The 19,652-nt window shown below is 40.5% G+C and overlaps 1 protein-coding gene across 4 annotated transcripts in view; it reads right to left on the reverse strand.

Annotated features, from left to right (window-relative positions):
• pard3bb (par-3 family cell polarity regulator beta b) overlaps positions 1-19,652 on the reverse strand; it is a 198,518-nt gene that overhangs the window by 108,143 nt on the left and 70,723 nt on the right. For all 4 annotated transcript variants that reach the window (XM_035174412.2, XM_035174410.2, XM_035174411.2 and 1 more), the window contains exons 7-12: positions 19,354-19,437; positions 17,994-18,119; positions 14,019-14,277; positions 13,100-13,208; positions 10,979-11,118; positions 10,723-10,851 (exon numbers count right to left, since the gene is read on the reverse strand). In XM_035174412.2, coding sequence (XP_035030303.2) covers positions 10,723-10,851; positions 10,979-11,118; positions 13,100-13,208; positions 14,019-14,277; positions 17,994-18,119; positions 19,354-19,437 — 847 coding nt within the window. The remainder of the gene's footprint in view (positions 1-10,722; positions 10,852-10,978; positions 11,119-13,099; positions 13,209-14,018; positions 14,278-17,993; positions 18,120-19,353; positions 19,438-19,652) is intronic.

Consider the following 19,652-nt stretch of genomic DNA (forward strand, 5'->3'; position numbering starts at 1 on the left):
GAAGCTTAGATTTTTACCCTAGAATGAAATAGCATTTCTAAAATATGATCCAGTCTCCGTATTAGATAAGGAAACTAATCAGTTGATCAGACAGCCGTCTTTGCATGAGAAATAATATAATCTAAAAATATCACATCAACGTTTTATCACATTTATCTTTGCAATAAGATGATCTGCAAATCAATTGCCAGAGTGTGGTCATGATTTAAAGAAAAGTATTGCATTTAGGTATTGAGCTAAACTGTGTGCTCAATATTTGTCCATGACAGAAATGAAACACATAAAATTTGAGCCCTTAACAAGATAAAAAATGTTAATCCCAACATTCAAATAAAAAAAAAGTTGAAATAAAAATAACCTCAACGTGTAAAAATAATATAAATACAAAATGACTAATAAATGCTGTATTTGAGGCCATACAAAGATTTTATACAGACAGATGAAACTAGTTCAAATACTGACGACAGAAAATCAAAGGATGAGTTGTGTTTGTGTTTATGAGTGTGTGTCTGTATTTCCTCTGTTTCCACATCAAAAATGTATGTGGCTGCAGTATGATGATGTGTGTAAGTGTGTTGTCTTTGCCAGAAATCCATTAATTATTGTTGTGTACTTGCAATAAAAAGTCTACGTGTGTGCGTATGTGCTGCTGTCTATGTGCAATGTGTGAGTTCGGTCTGCCTGCGTGTGTTTGCGTGGGTCAGCAGTGTCAGGTTTAGACACTGTTTGTCTGTGGGGATTGTAGGTTTAACAGCGTTAAGCTGACACAAAGTCCTCTACTCGGCAGAAAGCTGTTTTCCCCCAATGGGAAAAAAACTCCCCCCATCTGACTGACTGTCCGGACCTGATAGGAAGCTCTACGACCTTGGAAAGAACTTCAAAAACCCCCAGAAGAGAAATGTTGGCTACTTTCTGTGCATAATTACGGCGAGAATGTATTACTCCGAGATTCTGTCCAAAGTAATGTCATGATTTGGCAACTTTTCAGTTTTTTCTGCTGCTGCTACATTCTTTATTTATCTGATTTAACCTCCCTGCTTTGATAACTCATGTTAATTCATTTCTTTTTTTCTGGGACAGAACCAATGCCAGAATGAATTTAGAGTAGAGGGTGGGTGCTGTTGTGCTGCAGAAAAGTTCAAAACAGCAGTTCTCAGCTTTGGGGTCAGGACCACCCATACATGCTGTGAAATGTTTTATGAAATCTGAAAGGAAATATGCAAATGTATGTAAAGTTGTTTTTCTGGGTGTTGAATTCAATTTGCCTGTAAAACAATGAATGAGCGCAGCCTCCAGGTTCCCTCTGATACTTTACCAGATAAATAATCAGCCTGTGAGGACGGTAGAACAACATTATCATCCGGTGTGAAACCTGACTGTTTATGTGGACTTTTACAAACAAAACCTCTTTTTCATTAACAAGAATCGCTCTAAAACAAACACGCACATACAAACACAAAAGAGAACAAGGACGTAAACAATTTGTACTGAAAAGTACGCTGACATTTTATGCGACGCTTCTATTATTTCAGGCTCATCGCTAAGATAAGTGGTTGTATCTCTGAGTAACACTAAAATATAGCTACTATGTCAGTACCAATGTGATGCCAAGATTCTGAAATGTCCACAGTACTGATGTTCCAAAGGTAAAATAGATGTTATAGGTACTGGAGGTGTAATTGTTTTCTGGGACTCATGAAAGCAGCATAATAAACCTACACGTGTTCTACTCAGACGTTTAACTCGAGGAGAGAGAAGAGGTCAAGTCAACGAGAACAACAAGCACCAGCACCACGACTTGTGGGGAAAAGCCAAAAAAGAAAGCCAATACTGGCTGATGGAGATATGTTGCAAATGGTTCCACAGTGTATTCCAAATGAAAGGAGGAAACAATAACATCTCTAAATCATAGACTGTTTACAAAGATGGACAATGTTGAGGCTAAAGTAGCAACAGCTCTGAACATGAGCAGGCTGCTGCGTTTATTTAAAATATAAAGTTTTCAAAATATTCAGATGTCTTTTAAAATGAATATTTTCACACTATTGGTCCGTCACCTTGTTAGACTATTTAAACTACTATTTGTACACTGACTACATGGAGGTGTGTTAAGACACTGTGTGTGCAGGAGCCTCTGTTGCTGTGTAGTTTTTGCTGTGGTATTGGTACTGACTGGTACAGTGACATCACTGTAAATATCAAATAATGATCAGTGACCTGCTTCCATGTCTGTGTGTTTGTATATTAACATAAACTCTATCAGAGGTTATAGAAAAACACTTTGCATAGGTGAACCTCCTCACGCTGCTCGTTAACATTTCAATAGTTTGCCACAACGAGAGAGGCAGGTCAGTTTGTGTCGCTGTGCGTGAATGAGGATATATTTCGTTGTACTAAACAGAGGCAAATAGCTGTGCATTAGAAAAACACACACACACACAAGAATAAAACACATCCTTAACTCAACCCCAAAGACAAGATCAACTCCAAGCCAGAGAATAGAGATGAAGAAAAACAATGATCATAATGTGAGTAATAATCGTGGTGTATGTTTAAACACTCAGTTGCTAGTAATTGTGTCATTGTGTATTTGCATGTAAGGGCACCTGCTTTCAGCAACACATTGTTTTAATGAGAGCAGCTCGCAGAGAGACCGTGTGTCTGCGTGTGTGTGTCTGCGTGACTTTATGTAGAAAGTCCCATGCTGTGGGAACGAGTGCCCAAGGATTCATTATACAAAGCCAAACAGCGGCAGCCGCTGTGCTTAAATGCAGCAGTAGATGTAAGACACACACAGGTAAGTACACTCAGGAACAGAAAGCTGACATTATGGGCTATGCTTCTGAATTATGAAAATAACTGTCCCATCACTGGGCTCTCACAATGGGCCCCTGTTGTCCAATCCCCCACACCCTGAGCTAATGGTCAACGTAATGCCTGTGGTGGGGGACTCACACTCCACAATGTGAGAGTGACTAAAGAGCATTTACATCCTTACAGGAAAAGATGGGGAGAGACAAAGTGAAAAGACAGAGGGAGAGAGAGGTAAAAACCACAGTGGTTTTAAAGGTCAGTGTGTTTTTAGGGAGAGCACCATGGTCGACCAGTGTTTTCTTTTTCCTGACAGAAGGAACCGGTTTACTCCAGTGACATATTTTCCTGCAATATGGATCAAATGTCTGTGAGGTAGCTGTACAAAGGGAAACAGTTCTATATCCATATTCTCCAAAATTTTGTAGCCAGCCTGCGGGGTCCTGTAAAACTAACAGCAGATGTTGGCGGCACAGGGTTCGTCTACCGAGGCTACAAGTGGTCATGGGCGGTCATGATGGGACCGTGGTGTGGGCTGGGCCGCCGTCTGTTCACGTGCCGAAGCCCCCCCCCCACATGGCCACCGAAATGCTTCTTGGCAACAATTTGCAAACTTCAGCTCTCGTCTTCCACACAAAGAAACAATAAAGTAAATAATTTACGGAGAACGTTGGTGTGGACTCAGGCATTATTTAAAATCTGAGTGCAACTGGTGTGTCGGTGCAGGAAGGAGCAGCACCAGCAGAAATAAAGGGCCTGTGGTCAGGTCACAAAAATCAATAGAGACGGTCTCATGAAACAAGGGCTTGTACAGACCTCTACTTGCATATGTGTGATATTGAGGTGTTGGGAGGTGTTGAATCCTCGACTCTACACCCACAACCCTTTTTCTGTTGTGGGTTGAGCATCTATATTATTTCCACTCACGTGTCCACAGCAATATCAAGTCACTGACATAAAAATGTTTAAATCATACATTGCTGCTGAGATACAAAACTATTCTCCATCTACTTTGTCACAGTGTTGATTTTTTTTTCTAGTTTTTTTCGTAGGGACTAAACAAAGGAGATGTTATGTGTTAATTAATGAGCTTCAGAGTTGTTGTGGGTGGATTGTGTTACCTTCAGACTGAGCCTGGCCAGCTGTTTCCCACTGTTTACATCCTGTGTGCTAAATGAACCAGCTGATGACATGAAGGTGGCATCAATCATCTCTTCTATCTCTTGGTTAAATGGCTAAAACTTTTATTTTGATTCTTAACTGTTTAATGGACTTTTCTATATATCTGATTTGTTGTTCTTCTTCAGAAAAATTGTTGCAATTACTCTTCAGAGATTCTGCTGGTTCTGAGTAAGTGTGATGCCCGTGCTGTTTCTCAGTGACCTGAATCCCAGGGATTTGAACCCACGATGGACACATGTGAGTGTGTGTGTGATGCTCGTGCACTTCGGGCCTTGAGACGCAGCAGCGACTGTAGATGAGAGGATAATGAAGGAGCTGATAAACCTTCAATAAACAGCACAGAGATGGGAGATGAGACGTTGAGCCACAGAGAGAGGAGAGGGAGAGGAGAGGGAGAGGAGAGACGTGATACCCCTTCCTGCTGCTCTCCACTGGGATGATGGCAGCTCCAGCAGAGAGACCAAGCTGCCAGGGAGTTTGTGTGTGTGTGCGTGTCTGTGTGTGTTCGTGTATGTGTGTGTGTTACATCTCACTGATATCGTCACCAATGTGACCTCACAGAATCACTACAGTAGATCCCCCATCTGTTACACCCTCAGAGACCTGTGTTTGCATGCACACACACACACACACACACACACTAGAGAGAGAGAAAACAGACAACAGACTGCACACAGACACACACACGCACACTGAAGCTGCAGCGGTGATGGATGGGGGATAATCAGAACGGAGAAACTGTTCAATAAAGTTGTTGTGTTTTGAATGTGCTCCGTCACCAGCTGACAACAGTTTACTGAGCGGAGCATCTGGCACCAAGGAGAATGTTTCCTCCATGTAGTGGAAGGAGGAAAAAAGAGAAATAAAAAAAACAACAGGAAGAGGATAGAGAGAGGATCATTTTGCAGCTCATCACATGCTGGATGCCAAAAGCAGAGCTGCACAAATATCCTGATGGAATCACACGTAAAGCTCTCATTCAGTGCTCTGCAGTAGAAGCCAAAGTGTGTGAGTGAATGGTTTGTGTTTCAACTGTTGTGTGGCTGCTCTGTATAATGTTTTCATTGTTTATGCTTTTGTGTTTCCGGGAAGGAGGAGAGAGATGGTGAAGAATAAAATGAAACGGATCCTGCCACACCCAAGTCTGTTCTGCTCTCTTCTGTTTTGTTTCCATGAATCAAATTTCTGATCTACAATCTGCCTCCGTAACATCGGATGATTTGAGTGTTTGCTGTTAAACGTGCAGGATTTATGAGCAGAGTTCAACAGTTCAAATCTTTTTTCACATTCAGCTGCAGTTAAGAGGAAGGTTTCTCTGTTCTTACCTTAAATCTAAGTTTAAGAAGATTAAATAAAGAATGTTAGTTTGTGACATAACAAGTGTGGAAGTTGATCTTGGTTTACAATGCCACTAAACTTTAAAATTAAATGTTTTTGCATATTTATATATTCTGGTTTTAGTAAGTGAGCCTCTACGAATTAGCGGTTGCTGAAAATTCCACCACATCAGACCACTCATAACTATTTAAATAGAAACACGCCTGGATAGATCGTTACATGAAGCTTTTTACTTCTCTAGAAATATTTGTCATTGTTATTTTAAAATGCTCAAATTTGTTCAGTTACATTTGGCTTATTTTTTTTTGTGTATTATTTTATTCAACAGATTCAAGGCTCTCGCCAACAGAGCAGACGTATGCTTGTTCATGTGTGAAGACAAAATATCGTTTTATGTTTTATATGTGAGAGACTGAGTGTGTGTGTGTGTGTGTGTGTGTGTGTGGTGTGTGGTGTGTGTGTGTGTGTGTGTGTGTCCTCAAAATGCCAACACAGCAGGTGGATGTATACTTATACACAATCGGGGAATGTGTATTAATATGGTTGTATGTCACAGAGGTTGTGTGTGTGTGTGTGTGTGTGTGTGTGTGTGTGTGTGTGTCCTCAAATCAACAGGGATGTCTATCAGATGTAGTTGGTGGTGTGTGTGTGTGTGTGTGTGTGTGTGTGTGTGTGTGTGTGTGTGTGTGTGTGTATAGAGATGGTGTAATGTCTTTGTTCTACAGCGGGCGCACACTTTAGCAGACAACACCAGATGGTTGACTAAAATGAGTCGACGGAAGAGGGGGAGGAGGAGACTGACAAGATCCTTCCATCATTTCATCATCATCCTTCTTCTGTTTCCTCTCTGTAAACACAAACAAGCTGGCACGAGCCATCACATCAAACCTTTAACAAACTTACTCATATCCCTGTTTAAAGTCTGATAAAACGTGGTATAAACAGTATTGGGACTGTAAATAAGGTTTGTATAAATCAACGATATTAAACTCATTACAACATCTGAAGAAATTATGATCATTTCATCAATCTTTCCAATCTGCATCCTGACGGTACTTACAGGAAAAACACCTTTTCTACTTTTGGAGGTCGTACAAAGTTTTTTTCTCTTTTCCTCTTTCAGATTTTCATTCATGATGGAAAAAGTTGTCCTTAGCAAAGACTGACGACAGACCGTACAGGGTAGCATGATAAAAATGTTTAAAATAACATTGGTTCATTTCAATGGCAGTGAAAATGCTCTGAAACGTGTAAAGATGTATGTAAAGATTTGAATTTCAAAGTTACATCTTTGTACACGTTATTGTGAATTTTGGCTCGTAAGGGACGTCAATGTCTTTTAAATAAAACAAAAAGTGTGAGAGAATAAAATGAGTGATGTTATAAACTGTAAACAAACCTCCACCACGGCTGAGACGGTTCGCTTCCAAACACGAAAACACTTTCGATGAGGGTAAGAAAACAATCCTGAGACATTTCCTCCTTTTGATTGTGACCAAGTTTCTGCTCCGAGTGATGAACTTCTAGTGTGTGGGGGTCACTTGACGAGGGAAGGTGACAGTCAGTTATTAAATGGCCGACCTCTGCAGCAGCAAGAGGTCTGCAACAAAATTGGCAGAGTTGTTTGGAAGCTTTGTGTGAATGTTGTTGATATGAAGCAGAAACTGGAAAAACCTGGAAAAACATTACAGCTACAAGACACGACAAGACTGATGCTAGAATGTGAGGCGTGAAAATACAAACATTGGCGGAAACTCTTCTTCTATGCACCTGTTTTGAACAGACTTCATTTGCACTGTCAACAATGGCATCGTGACTCGCAACAAATGTTTTATCATGTTTAACCACAGAGGATGTGAAAAATTCATCAAAACAGCTAAAAATAAGTAAGCTTCAAGATATCAGTTGAGTTTAAACATCTCTTTCCCTTGAAATACTGCGCAGCTGTCATGTGCGTCGGCCGACCAGTCCAGTTTCAGTCTGCATACTATTATTTATTGAAATCGTGTCTATTCATCTTTAAGTAAATGTGCTATAAAAGTTTGAAATTTGCTAAAGGCAGACTTAGATATCATGTTCAAGAGGTCAAAAACATGTTTTATGAGGTCACTGTGACCTTCGACCTCCCAAATCTAATCGGTTAATCCGTGAATCTAAGTGAACATTTATTCCAAATTTGACCGAATACTCAAGGTGTTGTAAAGATAAAGTGTTCTTGAGGTAAATAGGCATTTTATGAGGTCACAGTGACCTTGACCTTTGACTTTTGACACCAAAATCTAATCTTACTAAATCTGATTAAATTATCTCACGGCGTTCTTGAGATATCGTGTTCATCAGAATGGGACGGACGGACGGACAAAGAACCTAAACACATAATCTGGCCACTGGCTGTCCCCAGCAGCTTTCTGATCTTATGGGTAAGATTAAGTAGTTTTTGCAACAAACACAAAATGTTTTAAGTTAGGGAAAGATAGTGCCGGAGGTTAGAAAACAACAATATACTGTGTGTCTAATCTCACACGCCGACCTCCTGCCTACGAGCTTGTGGGTTTTATAATGAAATCCATCTCTGCCATTGCGAGAGAGAACCACAAGACTGCACTTGCCCAGAGAATACAAAAAAAAATGCAATATTTACGGTATGTGTAATATACTTTTCCGATCAGTCAAATGTCCCATTTGTCCCCCACAATTCCCAAAGAAATTAGATGTGGATCCTTCACATACAAAGCCCCCCCGTGGTGGGAATAATCATGCTCTTTCTTCTAATCATCGTCATCATGTGATCTTTATTTTCTTATGTTAAAACAACCTGTCTGGGCTTTTAATTTACTTCTAATGTATGTGTTTCTGTAATGTATTCATTTAATTATTGTTTTGTTGTTGTCCAGCAGCTGAGGTCTTGGCATAGAATGAGCCTGAGCATGAGAATGAGTTTGTAGTGTATGTAATGCTGTTGGCTACATATTTGCATGTGTTGTTAATATTGTATTTGAGAAAAGACATCTCGATAAATTAAATTAAATCTTAAATCTTCTGTTTTCCCTTATATACATACCACGAAAAAAGTATGTAAGGCTTTAATATGCAACTATACGACTGAAGAAAGAAAAGAAATAAGGAAAATACCTTTTGGTTTCAACACTCACCACTAAAACAGCTGGTAATGATGACTAGCACTGCCCCGAAATACCCCCTCCCACACAATAATATATACCCCCTCCCGCCGCTATATTTATCTTTCAGCTACTTTGAGAGCAAAAATCAATCCATTCTCTCTCTCTCTCTCTCTCTCTCTCTCTCTCTCTCTCTCTCTCTCTCTCTCTCTCACTGTACAACACCGCATGTTAAATTTCACAGCTTCACTGTACAGAACTGTTCTTGCATTTGCTCCTGAAAACTGTTGAGCAAATACCATCAGATGTGAGTTCCAGTGGGGAGAACTGTCAGTCAGGAAGAGAGGGTGAGGGCGAGAGAGACCAACTCAGAGAGAGGAGAGGCAGGAGAAGTTTGTCGGCTGTACAGAAAGAACACAAACTCTCTCCTACACACAGAAACACACACGGAGAAACACAACGGGGTCACTTGAGACATCCAGTTCAAGCAGAAGTGATTTACCAGTTCTCTTCTTGCTATGAACAAGTGAGTGCGACTGAGTAAGTATGTGTATGAAAAATACTGGAACAATCAGAGGTCAGTTTCCCGTCAGTGATGATTTGGTTAAGTATGTGTCCATGTTCTACGCCGACCGGCCTAAGGTTTACCAGCTGTATTGAAGCTATACAACCCCAGCAAAATACTGTGCAGCTAAGACAAGGCTTCATGTTGAATGAATATTGTTTGGGAGCTACCAACAGACTCCAGGGAGATTTGTTCACGGTCTGAAAGCAAACGGGCCAAAACAAGTATTTCTTCACTCTGGAAATCTTTCAAAATCCTTCAATCTTTCAAATGTGATGATGTGATGATACGAAAATAAGAGAGTTACCTTTTACTCTGCATAACAATCTGCTGTTTCTTTGGCCACAGTTCATCTGAGAGCCAGAAAATATCATGAACCAAGAAAGCTTTCTATAATTGTTTACACAACAGTGGAAGAAAAAAAGTAGAAGTACTGCTGAAGTGGTTTTGAGGGGACGCACGTAACTTCCTCGGTCATTACAGCCCGACCAGGTGCCATGGAGTTCAGACAAATGCGTGCGTTGAGAAGCTCCGGACAAGACACGACAATCCAAATGATCGTAAATGTTAACATATGTACAAAATCCAGCACATTGCTCCCTTTCCTGTCCGCAAGAAACAGAATTTCCTATGGGGCTCAAGGTCGCATGCATGCAAGTGTGTGTGTGTGTGTGTGTGTGTGTGTGTGTGTGTCTAGAACTTCCTGGCAGCCGTTGAGGAAACATCAGTCGATAAGAGCGAACAGAGACACAGAGGGAAGAGAGACACAAAAGGCAGCATTAAAGGAAAATAAGATACAGTGAGAGATGGAAAAACATCAACCAAAGACATGAGTGAGCGGCGGAGAGGAGACACAAGTAAATTTGATCAAATGAAAAATGACAAGTCTCGTAATCTAAACCTATTGTTATTCCCTTTGTGCTCCCGTGAATGTGTTTGTAAGTGACACCTCAGAGTTGTAGGTAAAATTGAAAGTCATCGACAAAAGAGCTGATATGATAGAAAATTACCTCAGAGAAGAAACACTCCAAGGAAAAGGGAGGTTGTCTAAAGAGCTACGACTAGAGTGAGAGGAAATACAATCAGGAAAGTCAGCTACTGTATTAAGAGCAAACAGCAGCAGGTTATGGGACTGTCAGGAGGATACAGCGAGAAAAGGAAAAACTTATTTTGTCTAAAACCTACAGAGGTGTAATTAACATCAGTGCATGCAGAGTGGTTGAGGTTAAAGGAAAAAGCAAGGAAAAGATAGAACAAGGGTGAATAAAAGAAGAGTTTATTGAATTGAAACAGTGTTGAAACTCAGCAGAAACTATGAGGCAGCGGCAGAACAGCACAAAAAAGTGATCATATCAACAGCTTTACAATTTGTTCACTTGATTCAATCAGAATGGGGTCCTCTTAAACACTGTAGTACATGATTGTTTGTTTTAAAGTGAGGTTGTTATTGTACAGGGAAGTGTATGATCTTTCACATAATTCAGAAAAGCCCTCTATGAAGTCTGAGGTAAATGCCGAGCATCATCAAGGCAAGCCTGTTGATTGGACCAGAAATTGTAAAATTAGCGGGAGGTGAAATGTCCAGCTGAAAATCGATGGTGGCTGACCGTCTTTCTCAGTTTTCCATATAACAGGCCATTGACTCACCACTGAACCAGAAGGTCTCTCTCCATTGGCTGACAACACTGCATTGTGATTGGTTCTTACCATCTCTCTGGGCAGGAACATCTCCTCCTGCCGCAGGACCACCAGGCTCACACTCTCTCCCTGCCGCGTGCCGCGTAGCATGCACACCAGCTCCTCCTGGCCCACACCCGTAATATCCACACCGTTGACCTACACACACACACACATACATACACACATTTCAGCACGTTTGTAATGTTCCATTCAGTGCCTGGCATCTTTTATATGTCCAAACTGGATTTGAGTGATGTTGAAAAGACGTCATCCAGGCCGGTACCTCAAGTATGCGGTCACCAGACTGCAGGCGTCCGTCTTTGACAGCGGCTCCACGTGTCAAAATGTTCTTAACCAGAATGGGACCAGGACCATGAACGGAGGAGTCTCTGGTTACGACAGTAAAGCCGAGACCTTCGGAACCTAGACACACACAGACACACACAGACACACACAGACAAACACACATATGAGGGAAGGTAAATTGAGAGATGATGAACAATGTGCACAACACTCCAAGGTCAATATCAAAACACAAAATACTGTATGTGTATAGCTGCTCACTCCCTGCCGCTATATTTATCTTTCAGCTACTTTGAGAGCAAAAATCAATCCATTCTCTCTCTCTCTCTCTCTCTCTCTCTCTCTCTCTCTCTCTCTCTCTCTCTCTCTCTCACCACACACACACACACACACACACACACACACACATGCTTTAACATGTTGGAGTCTCAGAGGTGAAGAGAGGTTTGACCAGATGTTGCTCAGTGGTGACCACACACACACACACACACACACACACACACACACACACACACACACACACACACACACACACACACACACACACACACACACACACACAAACACACATACCCTAAACTACGTTTGAAAACTTAAACTGTGTTGTCGACTCAGCTCCTGACTATATTCTTCAAGTGTGATCATTTAAAGCCCGAAGAGATATGTGTGTTTGTGAGAGTGTGTGTGTCTGTGTGTGCATGTGTGTGGTTTTTAAACCCTTTAGCTATAGCTGCTGCTACAATATCTGCAGGTGTGAAGGTTTTTAAGAATGGGTTCAAGTGCAGGGCAGAGAGGAGGACAAGAAAACGAGGGAGCGACGAGGAAAAGGTAAAAGAGGAATGAGTGCAACACAGTGGAAATGAGGAGTGAATGTTCCGGAAAGAGAAGCGATGAAGATTAAAATAGTAATCAGTGAAAAACAGGTCCACATAATGTGTGTGCAGGCATTCACAGACATGCACACGTGTACAAAAAGGCCACACACAGACAGCGAGAGACCGGTTGTGTGTTTTATAGACCTCATTTAATCTGGTCTCTTTAGCAGAGCCAAGTCAGCAGTTTGGTCCAGTATGAATTCATATCAGCAGAAATGAACAGATCAATAAAGACTTAATAGACCCTGAAGAGAGGGAATCAGGAAGATGGAGAGAGGGAGGATGAGAGGAAGGAGAGTCAGCCAGAGAACAGGGAGGGAGATTTATAGAAATAAGCACAATGCTGGGCCGAACAGCGAGAGACATAAAGCGGGTCTATTATACACAGTCAGTGTATAATGAAAGGAAACAAAGAGAGTGAATAATGGAAATTCAGAAAATGACAGAATTAATCTGAAAGGGGGAAAAAAACGATTTAATTGGAACAAATAGAGTATATAGAGATAAAAAGAACAGATGTGACTCTATAAACTTTTTTCTGGCTCAACCTGAAGCTGTAAAACTAAAGTGCACACATTTTATTCATTTTTGACATCCTACTCTCAACTGGAAGGGCTACAGGAAGTCGGCATTTGCAGAGATACTAAAATATGTGTCTTTCTTTTGAAAGTAACTGAACTTTCGTAGATGTTTCAGGATTAATAACAAAGAGAAGTTCCTGCACACCTCTTAGTCGCAACAACAGACAGTAATAGACAGTGGGTAGGATTTCAGTCTTTTGTTCTCTCGGATGTGTAAGTGTGATAAATTTAGAGGAATTAACTAAGAGAACTACATCAAAGGATCATTTATAAGAGAGGTGTGACTTTTCTGAAATATTTCTACTCATTTATCTACTGATTCCAGAAATGTGTGATAAGCATTTGAACACTTATATGTTTAATAAAAATAAACTTTGAATGAACAGGTGACCAGTGCTCTGTAGCAGCTGTAGCAGCGGTAGGCCTCACAAGAATGGCAACAACAACAGATTCTCCACTCTGGGTTTGGGAGTCAAGCTTCACTGAACTTTGAATAAGCAGATGAACAGCTCTTTGTGCAGCAGCAGTTGTCGCGGCTCAAATACGGGTTTGGATTGGACACTGCACTAGTTATTTAAGAAATCAACATTTACGGAACAGTGCTGATCTGAAACTCGGACAGAGCAGGATTGAGGTCTTCCTCACCTTTCTTTAAGTCGATCCTCAATCTTCGTCCTCCTCTCTTATTGGCCACCAGGCTGGAGAGAGCAGGGCTTTTCTTAAGCAGGGGGCTCTCGCTCCTCCCTTTGGGGGACTAGGGTGGAAAAAATACAACATTCAAGTACATTTTGCAAAAGTAAAATGCATTAACACACACATACACACAGAAAAAACAAAGGTATGTACAGTATATTTTTGATTTTATATTTTTTGGATTCTCTTTTGTCATTGAAGGCATTATGGGAGATTGATGATTTAAAATGTATTAATATTGAACTGTGTTAAAAAATGATCCAAACACAATGATTAAAAGTGAATAGGAAGTATAACATAAATTCAATGTAGTGTTTCAACTGCATATGGAAGCACCACACACTAACAAATAATGTAGAGCCCAGCTGAATGTTTAAGAATCAGAGCTCCAACATCTGCATTGGAAAGAAAAAAGTCACAGAAAAACCTGTTTCTTTCAAATAAAACAAGAGGATAATTAACTGTTGCTAAGTAACTGTCGCCTCTTTGCCAGCTGTTTCTCAAATGTCAGCCGTGTCACCATGGTGATGCTGACGCCACGATTACATGTGTTTGAATGAGGAGGACTTTATGGCTCGAGCATAAAGATTTTAATCAATTGAAGGAAGAAAAGATGAGGAGGGATTCACAGTGTTTCCACAAATGTAACATCCTGATAGAGTACATGTGTCATAAATCAAGTACAAATACATGCACTCTTATATGCATACTCAGGTATAGGGTGTATATATTCAAATGTCAGATCTTAATAGGAGGAAGGAGGAATGTTTGATGATGCATTTAGCGCAGAAGACAGAAAAGTAGAACTTAAAATAAAGTTTCTTGTTGCAAATACATTGGAGAGTGAATTCACACCCGTAGAGCCACTTACACCGACAGCAGAGTCCAGAGTAGCAGCTTCCTCTGCCAGTCGCGTGGCTGGATTCTCAGGCGGCTTAAACACAGGTTTGGCTTTGATGGGCGGTGGCGGCTCTTTGGTCTTGGTAACTCTGGGGCTGTGATCAGGACCGGCGCTGTTTCCAAACAGCTGACCAATCAGACTCTTTTCATAACGTTCCCTGTTGGACGAGGGAACTACTTCCAGGCGGACGACTTGGGAACGCATCGCCTGACGAAAGACTTCCTGGGCCCTGGGAGGAGGGCGTCAGCGGGATGAAGAGAAAAAGAGAGAGAGAGAAAAAGGATAGAATCAAGTGGGTGTAGTTTTAAGTAGGGTATGTGTACTCCATACTCATTTACTGCTAATACTAATCATGGCATTAATCACGTTCACAAACTATGCGCACACGCAGTACATAGTTATCAATCTCTGACAAGCAAAGTCATTACCAATGGATCTATATCTCTATTAAGAAAAAATTATAATTAAAGATAATGCTATACATCAGATTGCAGATGACAAATTAAAAGAGTTCCAGTTAATTGCTAATGATTATAAATGGGCTGATCAATTTTTCAAAATTGTATAAGACCACAGCATATTTTAGGTTCATGTTTAATGTCTTTACTGAACTGATTCTAAATGATTGTCATTTCTAAGACAGATGGGTACGACTAACAATGTTTTTTTTCTTTATTGGCAGTTGATTGTTTTCAATAAATCAACTGATTTTCTGGTCTCTTAAATGTAGTAATGAAAAATGATCATCAGAAGTTCTCAGGACTTATGTTGCTGACTCAAATGTGCTACTTTTTATAAAGAAGTTTTAATCCCATTAACAGTTGAATGAAAAAACGTGTGTTTGGGAGGAAACAAGCCACAGACTTCTCTCTCTGACCCACGTTCACCTCATACTTAAACTGCGGCTTGTTTGTGATGTTTATTTTGTTGTCTGGCTAAACGATGAGTTTTGTTACGCTGAGTTCACACTACGGGATGTTTAGCCCCATTTTCCAGTCACAGTCGAGTTTTGGAAGACGCCAGATTGGAGTCAAACAGGCAGCAGTTGCCAAACGCTATGAGTGAACACGTCACAGACTCCAACTAGATATCTAGAAGGCTAAATATTTAGTCTGTGACAACTAGACGGGGTGAAGGTACATGTAGTGGTGAGGTGACCCATGATTTTTTTACAGGCTTAAAAATCGAAATATTAGTTTCCCAAAAATAAATCTTAAGAATTAAAAATGGATCTAGTTGTATTACATAAACTCTACTTCATGATTATCTAACTGAATTATCTAAACTGGATTATATTGTTTATCTTTACTTTCTTGCTTTTCGTTTGTATGTCATTTTCCACTTGTCAGTGATTTCGGTGGCTTTCTGCTTTTGTATCTTCACTGAGCTCTGGAGACGACAGAACAAGAAATACAACACAGAGCCATGACACCTGTGCAGCCGGCCATTTTAGTCCTGTGATCTATAAAAAAGATAATTTCGCAGACAATTAGTTTATATAAGATTATGCTAAGTAAGTTAGAGGGACCATTGTGTCAGGAGGGACGGGCACAAACCATCATTCACCCCAGATAACCGACAGAGAAAATCCAGTTTGTTTAAATTCTATTGGATTACACCCCTATTGTTTCCCGCCTAGCTTATTATTACATGTAATTATCAGAATGTTTCCGTAACTAGAGACTATGTTTAGAAAGTCGTGCATGAAGGACAGATTCATTTTAATAGATTAGAAATGCAATAATAATACTTGACTAAGTTTGACATTAATACAAGAAGACGACTCGTGGACCTAAATCTGATAAAATGGCATTGTGGGAAAGTTTCTGTCTGAATCATCAGAGGAAACCTGCTTTGCACAAAGTATATGTATTATACATATATTCAGTGTTCATTAAGTATAACAAATGCACCTTTTATAACTGTACTGAGCAATGCACATGTTAGAATATGTATATACATATAAACATGGATACATAGAAGAGCCAATTTCCAAACAAAGTGATATAAGATTTACACTTAACAATTATTGTGACCAGAAGAAACCCAACATTTCAGTTTCTTAGATGTTGGATCTTTGCAGTTGAAAATGTAAATTTCAGGGAGAGGGAAGAGTTTAGCTCAGCGCATAGGGTTGAAAAAATAAATATAACTATTACTGACCCTGTTGGGATGTGAACCAGATGGTTATCATGATGAAAAGAAACAGAAATGGTTTAAAAGGCGCTGGATGTATTTTTAAACATTATCATTATATGTGAATGATAAACACAATATCAATAATTTATTTAAACATTTTCGAATTGTCCTGTTTTTTCTCTTCAGGATATCGTGAAAGCAGTAGCACTAAGTAAGAATGATGTGTTTGAGGAGGGGTGTTCATCACTACTTTATTCCTCTCAGACAGGATTTGCATATTGAAACTGTTTAAACACACTAAGCAGTCTAAGCAAGCACTTGTGTCACACCTTGCTGAATGACACTGCAAGTGATTTTAATTGTATTGAGACCACAATACAGCACAATGAAACTAGATCTGAGAGCTGAGTGTGTTGATGTATGTGTACTGGGACCATTGTGCACCAATGATATCATTATTGTTTCTGGCTGGACGACACGTGCAAGCACATTTGTGTTAAAGAAAATTATTGTCAATACAGCTGCCAAGTGGGACAATGGCAAAAGGATGTGTGTGTGCGTGCGTGCGTGCGTGCGTGCGTGCGTGCGTGCGTGCGTGCGTGCGTGTGTGTGTACTGGTGTTTGTAAAAGCGTGAAGATACACCAGTTATTGAACAATAGGTGCAAACCCCTCCGGTGATAATCCCTTTACCTACAGTAGAACATAAAACACCTCACATATAATCTCATTACCACACTGAATACTGGACAAGGACTGTTGTTTGGGACTATATAGAATTTGTAATGTGTGGTAATCATTATAACATCCACATCAGACCTTGTAATTTTCTGCAATAATTTCCACAAGTGTGTCCTTTGTCATTTTAATGCTCCGCAATCATAATCCATCCTAAAATGCTCTCATCTTAATATACGTGGTTTCAGGTGCTTCAATGCAACAGTAAGCAAACTGCAGTGAGAAACACATGGTTCTCCAACAAATCTTCAACACATCTTTCCTTTGAGGAATGAGATTTAACGCACAGATGCACAAAGACCAGCGCTAACAGACAAACACTCATTTTGGGAGCTATGCTCTCCAAACATCTGCCAAGTGTGTTTTCTGCCATTCTCTGTGATGGCAATACAAACTGTGATGTGAGCCCTCTGACAATGGAAAGGTACAACAACAACACAGAGAATGATACAAAAGCAGGGAAGAGGAAGAAGAAAGCCGGCTGCACCTGATGCCAACAGGTGTTTGGCAGAAAGTCATCTACTTGTAAAACTGAGAAGAAATGTTTTTATTGGAACTGACCCTTTTCAATAAATATCATTCTATGGTCCTGATCTGTAAAGTGTATTTGAAGATGGACACCGCATTTTTCGATTCCTTCCACTAACCCAGAAATTAAGTCAAAACATTCTGCAAATGAACGCTGCCATCTTGCACATTTGAAGCCCTAGTCTGCGCAGTAGCCAAAGGGGGGACGGAGCCGAGGTAGAAAGATTCTTCCGATGCACGGGTTAGGGTTTGGCTACACATTTTGGGACCTGTCATGTCGTCCATCTTTATATAAAGTCTACGCACTATACTCACAGTGCTGCCATTCCTCACTCTCTGCTGTATATATTTATTTGATTAGAAATAAAAAATGTGAGACTTCCAGTTCTAAGTTGTAAAATGAAACATGAGAAATACTGTATAGACAGCCGTATTTATTTTTTTCTCTAATATCCTTGGGATGTGGTTTTGCAGCTACTGAACTCATCACAGAGGAGTAGGTTGAACTCCTTGGCAGAGCCCAGACAAGCTGTTGCACTCACTGGCTAAATGTCTTGTCCATGAGGCTGGTGTTGCTGATCTTGACGATGCACTCGTCCTCTTGAAACAAGCCCTCCTTTCTGGAGCGGCTCTCCTCCTCCACTCCACGGATGAACAGACCCAGAGACCTGCAAGAACAAGGAGAGAAAACGAGCTTACAAGCTGTATCAAATGTTGAGCGTGTTCCCATTGCTTCTACAGCTGTTTATTCATCCCTGAAAGCACATGCTCTCTTAAAATGACATCTGACTGTGTGTGCGCCAGAAGACTGATTATCCATATGGTTTATTCAGAAAGAGCTATGCCAGGTTCAACTCCTAACTGTCAGTCACTGTCCTGTTGTAGATTCTTATTGGTGCTCATATGATCCACAGCTACTGATAAAACACAGTGTGCGAGCGGAGTGGCTACAGTTAAATTTAGACAGGTAGGTCTCAGAAAAGAACCCACACACACTCACACAGGCAAGATAAAAAGGCAAGCAGACATGTTTAAAATGTGATGGACAGGTAGGTGTACGGAGAGGCAGTAAGGTGGTAGGAGGATAGCCTGAAAAACAAGTTCAGTATCCTCAGTCCATAACTTCTACCGTTTCCTCGCCAAAGCAGAAATGATGACAGTGACACACAAAAGAGTGCAGCTCCACAAGGATGAATGTAGGTGAAAAGGTGAAAGAGATTATGGTAAATGGTGGAAAGAGATGTAGGAGGGGTTCAGGAAAGAGGGAGGACAGGACACAGGAAAAAAAATTGGAAAAGAGAGGAAAAGGGGAAAAGAAAAGAGAGAGAGCAAGACTGGGAGAGAGAGAGGAATTTAAGGAGGAGATTGGCGGGGTCAGGTGAGTCATGAGAACAGACATAAAAATTCATCCTGCTTTCCTTTAGGAAATCCCCCGTCCATCCACTGGGTAACACACCCAAATAAAAGCCCTGCATAGCTGGGCAATTTTCTTTCCCATTGTGTCTGTGTCTGTGTCTGTGTGTGTGTGCGTGTGTGTGTGTGTGTGTGTGCGTGTGCGTGTGCGTGTGCGAGCGGGCAGGCGAGCGTGCAAGAGTGGTTGCCATTTATATGTGCTGCAGTCCAGGAACCAGAATGCCTTTTCTATTGCAGAATAGGATTATGGGAATATAACTCTGGGACATTCTGTAGCTGGTAAACAGACAAGGTTTTCTCAGGTGAAAGGGCAGATTGAGGACTGAGTATAGTTTAGTATATGTTGTGTTTGTGTGTATAACATATGTGACTGAGTATATTCCACATCCAAAAAAGCCAAAGAATTAAATGTAAAATATTATTTATCATATTGTTAAAATAGTCTAACCTTGTGCGAGTGAATTTTATGTTTCTGTGTACACAACTCACCGTCCACTGAGTGATGAGCAGTAAGGAACCACATGGATGCCCAGGGGACTGTCCTCTCCCAGGATCTCCACTGTTCTGGTGAGGCTACACAAACACACACAAACACACACACACACACCAGACAAATCAAATCAGTGGAAACAAAAACAATAAGTAAGTAAGATCTAATATTAGTATAATCAAATATAATGTCTGTCACACTACTGACTTAGAGTAACCAGTTAAATAAATAAAATGTTGGACATGTGAATTGATTATAGAAATATATTCAGTATACACTTTTATACAATGTTTAAAAT

Source organism: Hippoglossus stenolepis, chromosome 13 (assembly GCF_022539355.2).
Source record: "Hippoglossus stenolepis isolate QCI-W04-F060 chromosome 13, HSTE1.2, whole genome shotgun sequence".
NCBI classification, from domain to species: Eukaryota; Metazoa; Chordata; class Actinopteri; order Pleuronectiformes; family Pleuronectidae; genus Hippoglossus; species Hippoglossus stenolepis.